At 34.2% G+C, this 15,550-nt stretch overlaps 1 protein-coding gene across 1 annotated transcript in view; it reads right to left on the bottom strand.

Moving 5' to 3' along the window:
* The window catches only part of LOC150100802 (uncharacterized), a 66,439-nt gene extending 55,421 nt beyond the window's left edge, over positions 1-11,018 (bottom strand). Inside the window, exons 1-3 of the mRNA XM_090401905.1 lie at positions 10,993-11,018; positions 6,672-6,817; positions 5,308-5,369 (exon numbers count right to left, since the gene is read on the bottom strand). Coding sequence (XP_090258031.1) covers positions 5,308-5,369; positions 6,672-6,817; positions 10,993-11,018 — 234 coding nt within the window. The remainder of the gene's footprint in view (positions 1-5,307; positions 5,370-6,671; positions 6,818-10,992) is intronic.
* Positions 11,019-15,550: the final 4,532 nt, after the last annotated feature.

The following is a 15,550-nucleotide window of genomic DNA, read 5'->3' as shown; positions in this document are numbered from 1 at the left end:
AGTAGATGATATACGAGAAGAAATGCTTAAGTATGGAGGTATAAAAGTTTTGGGGTACTTATAAAATAAATCAGCTAACGACTTTTATTCCCTTATAGGGAGTAGGCGAGGCCTTTTTACCCTATCTAGCTTTTGGAGACTGAGTGGGCAGTTCAATCTCCACCGGTAGCCAATCAGAGATAGCTGGCCCATGTCTATCGCTAATTATAGCAGCCACCGATGAAGAGGCTGGCAAACAAGTGCTGCCATCTCTTGGTACCTAACCCTAATAAGATATGTTACTGTCTGACATAATGTGGGTACTACGGGCGATTTTCTTGAGTTTACGGGATGAAAAACCCGAGTTTCCGGTACTGCACTGCATAATTCAGAGGGCCTTTCAGAAGGTCGAATTCCCAATGATTGGACTCGAGCTCTCATAGTATCCTTCTATATAAAAAAAAATGGAAATAAAACTGGATATGAGAATTACAGAGGAATTTCTCTACTAAGTGTTCGAGGTAGGATTTACGCAGCATATTTTAAGAGGTTGAAAAAGATTGTGGAAGAGAAACTTCGTAAAGACCAAGGTGGGTTCAGGCCAAATGGAGGTCATCGTGGTCACATTTTCACTTTAAGACAAATAGTTGAGAAATCGTTGGAATATGACAAGGATCTGTACTTAAGTTTTGTAGATCTAGGAAAGACATACGACAAGGTGCCCAAAGAAAAGATTTTCAAATCACTGCAATTATATGGGGTGAATCGAACGTTACACAGAGCAATACATAGTCTATATCAGTGCTTCCCAAACTTATGGATGTAATGGCCCTTTTGAAAAATTAAAATATTTCACGACCCCCATCGGAAAAAAATCGTAATACAGATATATATTATTATAATATTTATTGTATTTATATTGAATACAAAAACATACACAGCGAATATTACAAAAATCAAATGCAAATATTACATTTTTAGCATCTTACATACATATTTGACATGGCGCATTATCTTATATTTTTATATAGATATATTGTTATTGATTCTGTTTCTGCTTCCGTTGATTGTTCGGTGGACTGTTTTTTTTATCAGCCACTTTTCCATCTCAGGGTTAAATTTTTAACGTAGAATAGAACAAATAATAGCACCACGTTCCGATATCGGCACACCACAGACTAACAAGATGAAATTAGTGAATAAGGTCAATAAGGGACCCCCGCGTTTATAGTTCTGATGCATGCTATCAGCAGAGTCGCCCTGCACCCTCAAGCGTATTTCTTTCCCGCTAGTGTACACCTGTGTATACTAGCAATGAAACATTATTTTAAAGCGTGAAAAGCTTTGCCGTTTTAAATGAGCGCAAGATTTTGCGTTTGTAAGCTGTTTTTTTTTTTTTTGTGCTTCTTATCAATACCTTAGAAATGAAGCTTATATGAATAAGCATATATTTGCTAATATTCATTAAGCGCAGAAATACGCAGGAAGCAAAATTTGTGAACCAACACCAATGCGTGATTTTTTTCATTAAAATATAAAAAATTACAAAAAAAAAAATAAAAATTAAATACTTTTCTTTTAAGACAAAAAATATCTACTTTGTCTTAAAATTTTCAAATTTGTTTTCATTATTTCACGGCCTCCTGAACAAAACTAATGGTCCGCAAGGGGGCCGCGGCCCACAGTTTCGGAAGCGCTGGTCTATATTTAAGTTGTCAGTCAGCAGTTAGAAGTGTAGGAAATATAGGAAAATGGTTTGATGTAAAATCAGAGGTAAGACAAGGATGCACGTTATCTCCACTCCTATTCATCATCTATATAGATCACATTATGAAACCAAGTGGTGTCAAGCCTGATTTTAGAATTGGAGATGTCAAACTTAGCTCTTTACTTTATGCAGATGATGTTGTACTCCTATACACATCTAGTGCAAGTCTCCAGGATTCACTTACCAAACTGAATAACATCTGTAACAAATTTGGCATGAAAATCAGGAATAAAAAGACCAAAACTATGAAAAATAGGCAGGAACATAGAAAACTTCAGCTGTTTTTTGAAAGGAGATCCTATAAAACAAATAAAATATTTCAGCTATTTAGGCACAGTTTTTAGTGAAGATGGCAGGTGAAATCTGGAAATGACAACAGAATAAGAGAGAAATTAGCCCAAACCACTACACTAGCAGCATACAAGACAGTGTTTAAACCAGTTTTAAGTTATGGATCTGAGAGTTGGGTTAGAAATAAAGCACTTGATCAAAGACTAGAGACCACAGATATGAGGGTCCTGAGAAAAATTAGGCGAGTGAACCAATAGCATTGATGTCAGAAGTATATTAAAAAGGAAGATATTAGAAAGGAACTTGATATTATTAGCATTCAATGTGTGAGCAGAGCTAATCTAAGGTGGTATGGCCACTTAAGTTCTAGGTAGATTGATTCAGTCAAATGTGCCTCATAAGCTAGAAATGTTATACTGGAGTATAACACTACTGGAGTGTTCTCAAGTAATAGATTGATTTGGGGGAAAATTGTTGATAGCAGATCGATAATAATGTAAGCTTAATAATCATGAAGTGCTGTCATAGTAACCTGAATAGACCTTGGGGATATATATCAGGAAATTGATGGTGATGATATAAAGAGCACATGTTTTCAGGCCCTTAACGTAGCCTCGACGATACCCCTGCATATGACGACTCAAATTCCCTGCTGCGAATTATATGACAGAGCAATTATGTGCTAGTTAGTTGAGAAACCTTACTATAAACTTCTTTTCGTATACTCTAGGCCAGCGCTTCCCAAACTGTGGGCCGTGGCCCTCTTGGGGGGCCTTAGGTTTTGTTGAGGAGGGCCGTGAAATAATGAAAACAAATTTAAAATGTTTTAAGACTAAGTTGATTTTTTATCTTAAAATAAACGTATTTAACTTTTATTTATTATTTCTTTTTTGTTATTTTTTATATTTTAATGGGGAAAAAATCGCACATTGGTGGGGTTCGCTTCCTGCGTATTTCGGCGCTTAATGAATATTAGTGAATATATGCTTATTCATATAAGTTTAATTTCAAAGCAGAAATCTAAGAATTGCCGTTTCAAATATTTCACCTGATATTGACTTTTTGTGTAGCAGTATTGAAACACATCCATCACATTAAATTGTTATTAAACTTCTTTTATGTTTTTAATTCTTTCTTTCTTTATTACTAATCGTTTTACGTTTCATGTGCACAATAACAGTATATCTATCTATATAAAAATATGATATAATGCGCCATGTCAAATGTGTATCTAAGATGCTAAAAATGTAATATCTGCATTTGATTTTTGCAATATTCGCTGTGTATGTTTTGTATTGAATATAAATACAATAAATATTATAATAATATATGTCTATATTACGATTTGTTTTCGAGGGGGGTGAAATATTTTAATTTTTCCAAAGGGGGCCCTGACATCCAGAAGTTTGGGAAGCAGTGCTCTAGAGAACCGGTTTACTGTTGAACCCTAGAAAAGGAATGGTAATGAGGCCTCCACAGAATACTTGGCATAATCCTTAAGGGATTTGCTCTCAACGTGAAAAGAGAGAGAGAGAGAGAGAGAGAGAGAGAGAGAGAGAGAGAGAGAGAGATTTACTTTCATATTTCTAAAAGTTGCCCGGTCTTTATTCATTTCAGGAGAAACGTTATATGTATAAAGTCCTCAAAAAAGGGACAAAAAAAAAAGAGAGAATTAACTGCCTTTCCACACATCTTTTCCTGTTTCTTTATGCGTACTCCCACGGACAATGTGATGTTCAAAAGAGGACCTGTATTAGATTCTGTCTAAGACGCGAGTTAGCTTTATAGGAAGTTTTTGGTCTTATTCATAAGAAAGAAATTTTTCTTCAGAGAATTTGAGTTTTTATTAGAACAGAAAAATAGACGGATAACACATGCAATGAAAAGATATACCATACTCACTTCATAGCCTTGGTACACACACACACACACACACACACACACACACATATATATATATACTGTAAATGGAAATCGTGTAAATAATACGATTTTCTCATAAATGATTCCTATTTTATTGGAATTGAAACTAGTTCTGATTTAGCGTCACTAACCCACTGTTCCACATTCTTTCTCACATAAGCTGAATCAATGACTCCCTCTTAAAATGAAACTTGTTCCTTTTCCATATCGTACTGCTCTTTTCTCCTACGACTTTTCATACTAATGTTGCAATATTACCTACTATATCCTTAGGCGAATTTAACAAAAATGCCTCTCGCTCTCCTTCTTCTTCTTCATCTAGTTTAATAGTTGAATCCATAATTATTTTCCCTAGAGGCACCCTGCCTATAAGACATCAAATTCAGGTTCGAAGGAACTTATTTATTCTTTCCCCTATCCCATTCCCTCTTCTCATCCTGGTGTGTTTTCTTCCTTTTCGGAAAGCATAGTTCCTCATACCATGTAATATTTCTAGACGTTGAACCGGTTTGGGGCTCGTTTCTAGAATAGCAAGTTTTCATTGCTTCATGAAGATAAGAGGTGAAAACAGTGTCAGGTGTAGTAAACGTTTGTGAGAAGCGCATAAACTGAGTGCTTGAGGCAGTTTGTTGGGTCAAAAACGCCTCCTTGACTTTAACTAGACGGCAGAAACTGCAAACAAACTACTTGCCTAGAGAAAGCTGACCAGGTAGTGCCGTGCCAGGTACTGCCTAATGTATTCACCCTAAATAAGTAAAGTATGGAGAAATTTAGATATCCACGCCATCTGGTATGAAATTAGATAACTTGAATAAATGCCTCGAGCATTCTAAATATTTACATGGACAAGTTATCAACATAAATGAAACTACGATCTATAAAAAGAAAATAATTATAGAATTTTATAGTCAGCGTATTCATTCCAAAATCACATCCATACACAGGAGACTTTTATCGTGATTTTATCCGACTATCTAATCATTCTCGTTATTCAGTTATAAACGAAAAGTTCACTGACTATTTTCAATGACTAGCGTGTATGCCAATATGCTCATATGTAAACACTACTTAATGTTGTTCGGAGTGGGGCACAAAACAACTGCAGATAACATGTTACCACATCCGAAAATAAATTTATTTTTATTTTCGTAGTTTCAATAATTATTGCAATTATTGCTGTTCAAGGCAGGTTATTCTGGAATTTTTTTTAAATTATTTTTAAGATTTTTAAAGTATTTTAAGTTTCTGTGTAATCTGAAAAACTCAAGATTTTCTTTAAAAAGTGCTTCGACTTTGTGTAGTGAACATGATTTCCGATTTTACCCCGGTCACTGTATCATACCCACCTTCTCCATTTCGGGTAATATTTGTTGAGAAATGCTCAGAAACACAACCACGATCCTTAATTCTAAAATAAAATAAATTAAATTAAATTTTTAAAAAAATCGATTGCAGCGATCCATTTATTGGCTCGCTGAACATCTTTATATTGGTAATTTTATCTTGTATTTTTTACTTTTTATTTATTTGTTTTTATTTATTATTTCCCCCCTTACAAACCTTACGAGAAAAGACAGACAATTAAAGCAATTTAGTGAACTGAAGTTCAATAGTAAAAGATTGGAGGAAAATTGTAGATAGGAAGTTAGTAATGATGTCATTTTTTCATGTAGTACTGTCATATCCTGTACACCCCTTGAGGGTACATGGCAGGAATTTGATGATGATGAAGATTTTTCTCTTTACTGAACATCTAATATAGTTGGAAGAAAATTTTAAAAATAACAAATGCAATTTTGATCGCCTCCAGTTTCTGTTGTATACTTGTGGGAAAATATGTATGTAGTGGAGCAACCTTTGTTTGATAAAGAAAGACTTGTCTATAATGAAAAACTTATTAATTAATCAATTTGCTGTCACCTTTGAACAGAATATAGCCAGAAGCTCACTATAAGCTTTCTTGGTGAATCTCCTGTAGGAGTTCTTTTCTCTCCTTCCATTCTTCAATTTTTTCCAAAATTAGAATCTACATACTCCAACGATGCCTCAAAATCATGCCATGATATCCTATTTTTAAATTTCATCCAATTAAATGTCTTCATTTCCAGGAACTGGGATGACCACATGTCCAAATATCCCAAACAGTTACTGTAAAAAGTTTTAACATGAGAAATAAACAAAATGAACAGATATATATATATATATATATATATATACAGATTGAATAATAAGGGAGATAAAACAGATCCCTGTGGCAACCCATTATTTAGCTTCTTTTCGATGCTAGTTTTATTACCTATAGCCATTATAAATCTTCTGTCTCTTAACATATTATTAATGATATGGACTATTGTTTTACATGGGATGATTTTATATAACTTATATAAAAGGCCTTGTCTGCATACAGTGCCAAAGGCTGCTGATAAATCAGTAAATACTGCAGATGTTTTTAAGCATTTTTGAAAATCACATCTATTAAAGAGAGTACCTAGTCACAACATCCACGATTTGATCTGAACCCAGCTTATTCAACTGGGACGTATTTACAAATTGTAGAACTTATTGTGTTATAAATAAGCCTTTCAAAATGTTCATAACACAACTGAGGAGAGTATTAGGTCGCTAACTTTCTGGTTTATAATTAGCCTTACCACTCTTTAAAATTGAGAGTATCTTTGCTTTTTTTTTAAAAAAATAGTAGGAAGTTTACCGGTTATAAGTATGCCAGTATAGAATTTAGGTAACAAAGATCTTGCATTTCTTCCCAAAGTGATTAGAAATTCTGGATGAATGTTGTCTGAAGCGGGAGCTTTACCAGGCTTTAATTCCTTCAAGGCTACTTCAACTTCTTGCTGCCTAAAAGGGCATGCGAAATTAGAAGTTATAGTGAAGACTATAACTGTTATAGTGTATTAACAATATGAATGGCTAGTTGATCTGGAAGATTCTGGGTTGTTCTTTAAACAATGGATCACTACCACGTAGTCTCCTAAGAAGTCTCCAAGCTTTACGGCTGGAATGAGTAAAGTCTATGCCTTCCACCGTATTTACCCATTTTCCCCTTCGAGTTATATCCAATTTTGCAAGACGTTCGTCCGTTGTTTCTGGGTATGGCGATCGATATATTGAGTTTGTTTATTTGTTGTCATTGATTTGTTAAAACTCTACTTAAAATAATGACTTTACCCTGATTACGTCCCCCTATTAAGGTGAACTGTAATCATCACGAATTTGAATTTTTTATTACATTACTTTCTGAAACTAATCTTCCATTGAAGCCTACCTTTTGTTCGGAGAATGGAATCTAACATTATTTCAATTCATCAGAACCATTTTTCATTTCCTTTTAATCGAATCAGCCTTCGTTCGAAGAATGAGATCCACCGTTGTTTTCTTTATGACCTCTCTCATTCTCTCTCTCTCTCTCTCTCTCTCTGATTATTATCCACCTTGCGTATAATGATAATGAGTGACAGATAGATTTATATTGGCCCTTTACCTTACAAACACAGATATTTTAGATAATACTGAAGTTATTGCAACTTTTTTTTAGAGATATTTAAAGTAATAAAGAAAATATGCAGAATGATTCGTTTAGATTCTGCTCTCACCTTTATTTCACAATATTTCTATCAAACTATGATATTGGTTTCACATGTTTGTGTCCACGTTCTCCATTCAAAACATACCGACCAACCAGGAACACAGGGAATTAACAGACAGATAGAAGCACCTCGTGGCTTTAATTGTCTCCTACACAATAAATATAAATTTATCGACTTTGCAGCTCGCTTCCAAATACCGATGGTCGATGCTAACTGAAACTGCTCTTTTAGTGCTTCACTTTTGACTTAGGAAAGAAATCAACAGGATTTCATTTGCTTTTCATTCATGAAACTTGGATGATGCCTCCGCGAAATCTAATCATCCTTCATAAATATAATCCGAATTACAAACGTTGCTGAATCGATATCCTAAATACTTCCAATTACATTTATAAACTTCAGTGCAATCTGAATTTTACAGAGCGATAACCTTCCAACTCTCTCTCTCTCTCTCTCCCCTCTCTCTTCCCTCTGTCTGTATTAGTACTTATTTTTAATAGTCTAGTTTTAGAACGACTTCAAATGTTTGTCTAAATGTTCAATGAAAGACATTTAGCTTTTTAAACTCTTTTGTTGGTTTTATTTTAAACAGCATATCAAAAAAAGGTGATATTAAAAAAAAAAAGAAGCAAACTGCATTAATCTAGTGTGTCTTATGCAAAATTAACTGCTTCTAGAGCAGAGTTTCTTAACAGCCGGTCCCGGCGCGGTTCCGAGCTCCTGGCATTAATTATACAGGACCGCGAGTGGTCCTTCTGGAATTTGTCATTTTAGTTTTCTAAGCATTTTTCATGAATAAATATTTTATAGTGGAAATATTCTGAGGAGAATAATATTCGTGAATGTGTCGAAAAGCTCATCCCCAAAATGCCTAAATAACATCTGTCTAGCAAATGTCAGTGAGCAAGCTGCGTATTTTTAAACATGGAAGTATTTATGAATGATTGGGAATTTTTAGATATCGAAATATTTCAACATTCGGGAAAGGGAATACCGTTGTCTATGAATGGTCATAAAAATTGCCTGCAATCCGATTACAAAAATGGGCGGCGTATCCTCTGTTGTCAAAATTGAAAGAAATAACATCTGTGTTGCAAATGTCAGTGACTAATCAGCAAGAAAGTATAAAGAAAATTTTTCTACTAAAATTGAGGAGAAAGGAATTCTGTATTCGGTTCTCAAATCTAGTAATACCGTTTCCTCATAAGTTCGCATTGCAATGTATAAGTGCTTGTTCCTAAACACGAGTACCGTCATTTTTTAAAAGTACTAATCCTACAGATTTGAATATGAATAAGACACAAGGGACTTTGTTTAATTATGGTGATAAGAAACATCTCGTAGTGAAAGTATTTGTGACGCAACAAATAGCGATTCATCCACCTCATGCCTGCAGATCGATCTCCAGGATGTACAAAACAAGAGGAAAACTACCAGCACACAAAAGAGATAGTCTACATGCACTCATAAGTACATGGACAACTATTTAAAATTTGGTTTCATACAGTGCCCTGAAACTGACCAATTTAGACATACGACCTCAATGTGTCATTTGTGCTACTGTTCTGGGAAATGAAGCTATGAAGTCATCCAACTTACCCGACATTTCAACACAAAACATTTCGATCTGGTCAACAAACGCAATGAATTATTTATGAATAAAAGCGATGCACTTAAAATAGCAAAAAAAACTATTTCCCAAGCTCCAACCACTGACACTTCATTTCTGACGGATTCCTATTTAACATCATTAGATTTCTATAGGATTAATTCAGAGGATATTTTTGAGATCAGGACTGGTGGTGGTGGGAGAACTAGGGAACATCTATGAAAGCTGGGCAAAAGTGTGGTTAGCAAGGGTGTTAGAGCTAGGTTCTTTACTTTTAGAATGGTAAATGAATGGAATAAGCTGCCAGAGTCTGTTGTGGGTGCTATGATAGTGAATGAATTCAAGGCAAGGTATGATAGATACTGTGAGAATGTCGAATAGTTGTGTGGACATGATGTTTAGGGCCTCCCTCGATGAGTCTAAGGACTTCCTGGAGTTGCCCGTAATAATAGTAATAATAGCTAAATGAAATTAGCCGTAATTCCATTGGCGAATACGGTTATTTACATTTTCAAATCTAGTAATACCGAATTCTGTTTCCCTTGCAAGTTCGCATTTCAGTGTGGAAGTGCTTGTTCCTAAAGCCTTCTTTGTTTACTGCTTGTAATGAAGTATTAGGCCAGTCTGGGTCAAGCAAAATGAAAGAGACCTCATTGTCCAATGATACAGTTGAAATGCGGATATCTGATATGGCAGAAGATACAGAAACGTAACCCATTGGAAAAATTAAAAAATCGAAATTGTTTGCATTACAACTGGATTAAACTACAGATATTCAGAACAGCATTTTACTCACATATGTAGGATATATTGATCACGATAAAGGTGACATGAAAGAATACATCTTGAGTGTATCTGAATTACCTACGCACACTACCAGCAGTGAAAGTTTCAGTTTTAAATGGTTCCATTGAAGAGAGGTCTCGAATGAAAAAATTGCGTTGGAGTTTGTATTGACGACGCTGCCTGCCTTACAGGTAAAAATTCAGGTTTAGTCACTAAAATGAACACTTTGGCGGGCAATAGCTTATGTTAGCGCATTGCTACATTCATATGCAAAACCTGGTCTCCAAAAATTGCGCCTGTGCTTAATGAAGTCCTGTCTGAGTCTGTTAAAATGATTAATTATACAAAAAGCAGTGCTTTAAATACAAGACTATTAAAAGCATTGTGCGATGAAATTGAATCTGATCATCGAAATCTTCTTTTCCATTCGGAAGTTCGTTGGCTGTCCCGGAGAAAGTTCTCAAGTGGTTATATGAACTCCGAAAGGAAGTTGAGCCGTTTCTAATCGATAAGAAAAGTAACCTGTCCCACTATTTCTAGGATAAGAAATTGGTAGCCAGGCTGGCATATTTCTGCGACATATTTTCTTACATAAATGAGTTGAATTTAAAACTTCAAGGTCCATATATACAATAGCATTTAATGCTCGGAATAAGACCGAATCATTCCAAAAAGAAACTCAAACTGTGGCTTAATATGATTGCTGAAAGAAACTTTGAAATGGTCCAGTCTTAATCAGATTATATCATGGAATTAGATGATTTCTTTTCACAGAATTCAGTTTCAGATATTACTGCAGTTCACTTAAAGATATTGTCGTTGTCGTTTGAAAAGTATTAAAACGAAGATGAGGATCTCCGAAGCCAAAATAGAATTGAGAACCCCTTTGTTGAACATAAAGAGACAGCCCTGTCCCACGAAGGAAAGCTTCAACTTATTGAATTATTATCGAACAAAGGACTGGAAAGTACTCCAAATTTACATGAAATAGCAATGAGATTTTTTTTCTGTTTTGTTTCTCCACCACATACCTTTGTGAAACTGCATTTTCTGCCATGACTGTGCTTAAAATGCTACCGAGGAACCGCCTGCAACTGTCTGACTGTCTCCGTTTGAACAGCAATTCAATTCATCCAAGAATTAAGAAGGTATCGGACAGAAAACAGCAACAAAAGTTTCACTAGCCTAACTAAAACCTTCAAAACGCTGCTTTTCAAATTCAAAATATTAATTAGTGTTGGAACTAGTGTTTAGACTTGAGAGACTCATACATTTTTATATATTAAATTACATACTTTGCGTATATAAATATTTGCGTGTGTATGTGATAATAAGTGTTTCGCCGACAAGTCGACATCCATCTGCTTCCCATTCTCAGTTGACTTCTATGATGAGTTACAATGCATAAATATTTTTCTCACTACCGTTTGTTTTCAAACCAACATCACTAAAATCAGTTTAATAATACAATAATCAATTATACACTGAATAATATTTTTAATTTTTGGTGATCAGAACGGGATAGGTCAATGAAAATCAGCACAAATTAATTTAACGATGTTGGCATTGAGGAAACTACACCAGACATCATCTCGCTTAGCGCTGCTTAACAAAAAAAAGGAGTATCCTTCCATCTATATAAATCCTTAATGAAATTCATCACTGTCGTCAATGAAATAACTATACTTGACAAGTATGTTACTTTTGTATTGATTCAACCTCAGTATCTTCAAACGTCTAGCTCCTCGTGATGACACTTCAATAAAAGATGAAACCAGTATGGACCATAACCCTTCGCATAATGTTTTTTCATTATGAGATATTGAGACAATTAATGTGAAATCAGGAGTCTGCATATATGCATGTAAACGAAATGCGAAAGTATCTTTCTCATACTTCACGTGCAAACCTTCCATGAGTGCTCTTCTGTAAAGAATAAAAACAATATAATATCTTGTCCAGAAATATATAGAGAGGACATCTTTCGACAAAGGAGCAATATTGATTGAAAGAATATTTTTTTTCTTATATATTTCAGTGAAATTCTTGCCAAAGTATATTATAAATGGATTTTAATAGTATAGGTTCGTTTGCTTTGACAAACATTCCCCTAAACTAGTTGTTCTTAGCAGCATTCACTTAACATGGAAATATGCTTCGAAAATGAAAAAAAAAAAAAAAAAAAACGTTTCGATACTTTATTTATTGCACTTTTTTTATTATTTATTTTATTATTTTTCTTAAATGTTCCAATTTTTTTTTTTTTTCGATTTGGTACGTTACATCCCCTGGATGCCTCGTCGAATACTAACAAACGATGTTCAACATATACAACAGAATTTACAGGTAAATTTCAGCGTTAATAATTCTTTTCGCAAGAGTCGTAGCAGTGAATGGCTACAAAACATGAGAAGCACTGTCTCGACTTTGATATATGCATTTTTGAGGTCCACAATCATCTGCCCCCCCCAAAAAAAAAATCGATGGCTGTCTCAATGTTTACTAATCAAGAGTACTTGGTTATCAAGAGTACCCATTCACTTAAATGAGTGGATAACTAAGTAGCCTCATTTGCATATATTCTGACCTTTGGTTGGTTGAGTTGGTGAGTACACTAACCAAGGTCTTGCTCACCAAAGAATCCTTTGTGTACTGCAGTCTCCTGTGTCCTGGTGCAGAAGGACCATTGCTGTCCTTGCACCATAAAATCCCAAACCAATCAATCAATCTTCAAAGAAGAACTTGTGCGTTGGAATCCCACCATGGCCACATGGGAGTCTGTAAATGTCATTTGGTGATAAATAAATTTCTTTGTAAAGAAACTCTGCTTTTTTAAGAGAATGAAGTGTGAGTGGATGAGGGCGATGAGTGGGCCAGGCAAACTGGCTCACTCGTCCTTCAGAGCAAGCATAATCTTGTTTAGTTTCTGGAAGGGAATTTGGAGCAGCAATGTATTTCTCTATTGCGTCTCAAATGTGTTATATGCGCTTCAGATCTAGGGAGCATGCTGGCCACTCGATTCGATTAATATCTTCAGTCTCCAGGCGTATCTCCACTGCTTGCAAACAATGTGTTGTGGCATTATTTTCCGTAAAAAGAATCCTTCGCTTACAGCACCAGGGAACCATCTTTTGTTACCAAAATTTTTTGGTGACAAAAGTCCACTTATTGTCTCTCTGTCTGTTAAAACAGCACACAGCTGTTTTAACAGACACATGAACACATAAACTGGGATCTTGAGGCAGTTTGTTGGGTCAAAAAAGCCTCCTTGACTTTAACTAGACGGCAAAAACTGCAAACAAACTACTTGCCTAGAGAAAGCTGATCAGGCGGTGCCGTTTCAGTTGCTGCCTGATATATTGACCCTACATAAGTAAAGTATGGAGAAATGTAGATATCCACGTCATCTGGTATGAAATTAGATAACTTGAGTAGATGCCTCGACCATTCTAAATATTTAAATAGGCAAGTTATCAACATAAGTGAAAACTACGATGTATAAAAAGAAAATAATTTTAGAATTTTATAGTCAGTATATTCATACCAAAATCACATCCATACATAGGAGACTTTTATTGTTATTTTATCCGTCAATCTAATCATTCTCGTTATTCAGTTATAAACGAAAAGTATTGAAATAAATTTATTTTTATTTTCGTAGTTTCAATAATTATTGCAATTATTGGTGTTTAAGACAGTTATTCTGGATTTTTTTTAAAAAATATTTTAAAGATTTTAAAAATATTTTAAGTTTCTGTGTAATCTGAAAAACTCAAGATTTTCTTTAAGAAAATGCTTCGAATTTGTGAAGTGAATATAATTTCCGATTTTAATCCGGTCACTGTACATACCCCCGCCCTCCCCTCCATTCCCAACAATATTTTTCTGAGAAATGCTCAGAAACACAACTACGATTCTTAATTCTTTAAAAAAAAAAAAAAAAAAAAAAAAAAAAAAGATTGTAGCGATCCATTTACTGGTTCGCTTCTGAAAATCTTTATACTGGTAATTTTATTTTATATTTTTTACTTATTATTATTTTTTTTTATTTGTAACCTTGTCTTATTTTGTTTTCATTTTATTTATTTATTTATTATTATTATTATTATTATTTATTTATTTATTTATTTTTTGTCAGTAGGCGCGGAAAGCATTGAGGATGATTGATGATTTCTTTTTATTTGCTTTTTTCCTTACAAATCTTAATTCTGGACGAGAAAAGACAGACAATTAAAGCAATTTGGTGAACTGAAGTTCAATAGTAAAAGATTGTTCTCTTTACTGGACATCTAATATAGTTGAAAGAAAATTGAAAAAATAACAAATGCAATTTTGGTCGCCTCCAGTTTCTGTTGTATACCTCTGGAAAAATATGTATGTAGTGGAGGCAACCTTTGTTTGATAAAGAGAGAATTGTCCGTAATAAAAAAAAAATAAAAAATAATTACAGTAAAACCCCGTTTTTACGTTCCTGCCATTTACGTCATTTTCCTTTGGTCCCATCTTAAGGCTTATTCTTACGATATATTGTTTTCCCGCCATTAACAACTTGACGTGGACGTTATTTCCCGTGATTTGCGTTTTTTTCCTCGGGTGGCAATACTGATTTTTGAATCGATTTCTGCGGAAATCTGCGCATTTCTGTTCGCAGATGGCGTTACTTTAGACTGTAGTTTCGTTTCCGCCATCACGGTGACTCGCACGCTTGCAGCAGTGATGAGCGACACCGTGATTTTTCACAGTACGATTTGATATTGCAGAATTTCTGCTACTACGTAATTTAGCGCGTGAAAGTTGATTTCAAGTTGCGGTGGTGGATTATCCATGTTAGTAACATGGAGAAAAAAGACAGAAAATGTATTTCGGTAGCCGAAAAGATGGCAATTCTGCGACGTGTAGATTGGCGTGCCGGAACACGTGTGCAATTAGCAAAAGATCTTGGACTCTCCGTGTCCAAGATCTTAATGAACACTATAGTAAAAAAAAAACAGGTCAAGCATTGAACTCAATGCAAAGCAATCTGGCGCATTGTCAAAAAAAAAAAAAAAAAAAAAAAAAAAAAAAAAAAAAAAAAAAAAAACGAAAAGCAAAAACAATCAACAATTAAAGATTTTTTTAAAAATAGATAAATGCAAGTCATTGTAAATTCATTTATTTTCAGTTATTAAGTTTTGTAATCTAGTATGTAGACTCACATACTAGCAGTAAGTCATCTTTTAGCCTTTTTTAAATGTTTTTTTTTTTTTTTTTTTTTTTTTTTGCATTTCCTGCTATTTGCACTTTTTTCCATCAGTCCCATGAAAAGTGTAAAAAAGAGGTTTTACTGTAATCAATTGTGCTATCGCTTTTGAATTTTGAGTCAAAATTATTATATAATATACAGTATATAATATAATTATATAATAATACTAAATAATACCAGAATCATTGATAATCGAAGAAAGGAGAATATATAGGAGGAAAAGTATTATATATTATATAGTATATAATATAATAATACTAAATATAATATATATTTATATAATATTAATAAGACGAAGAGTGGTATATAACTCTTAATACCAGAATCATTGATAATCGAAGAAAGGA

Source organism: Typopeltis vanoorti, chromosome 12 (genome assembly GCF_054136105.1).
Source record: "Typopeltis vanoorti isolate ZY-2024b chromosome 12, IOZ_Tvanoo_1.0, whole genome shotgun sequence".
Lineage (NCBI taxonomy): Eukaryota > Metazoa > Arthropoda > Arachnida > Uropygi > Thelyphonidae > Typopeltis > Typopeltis vanoorti.
Note: the sequence above shows the minus strand (reverse complement) of the source record. Positions and strands in the feature narration are given on the sequence as shown.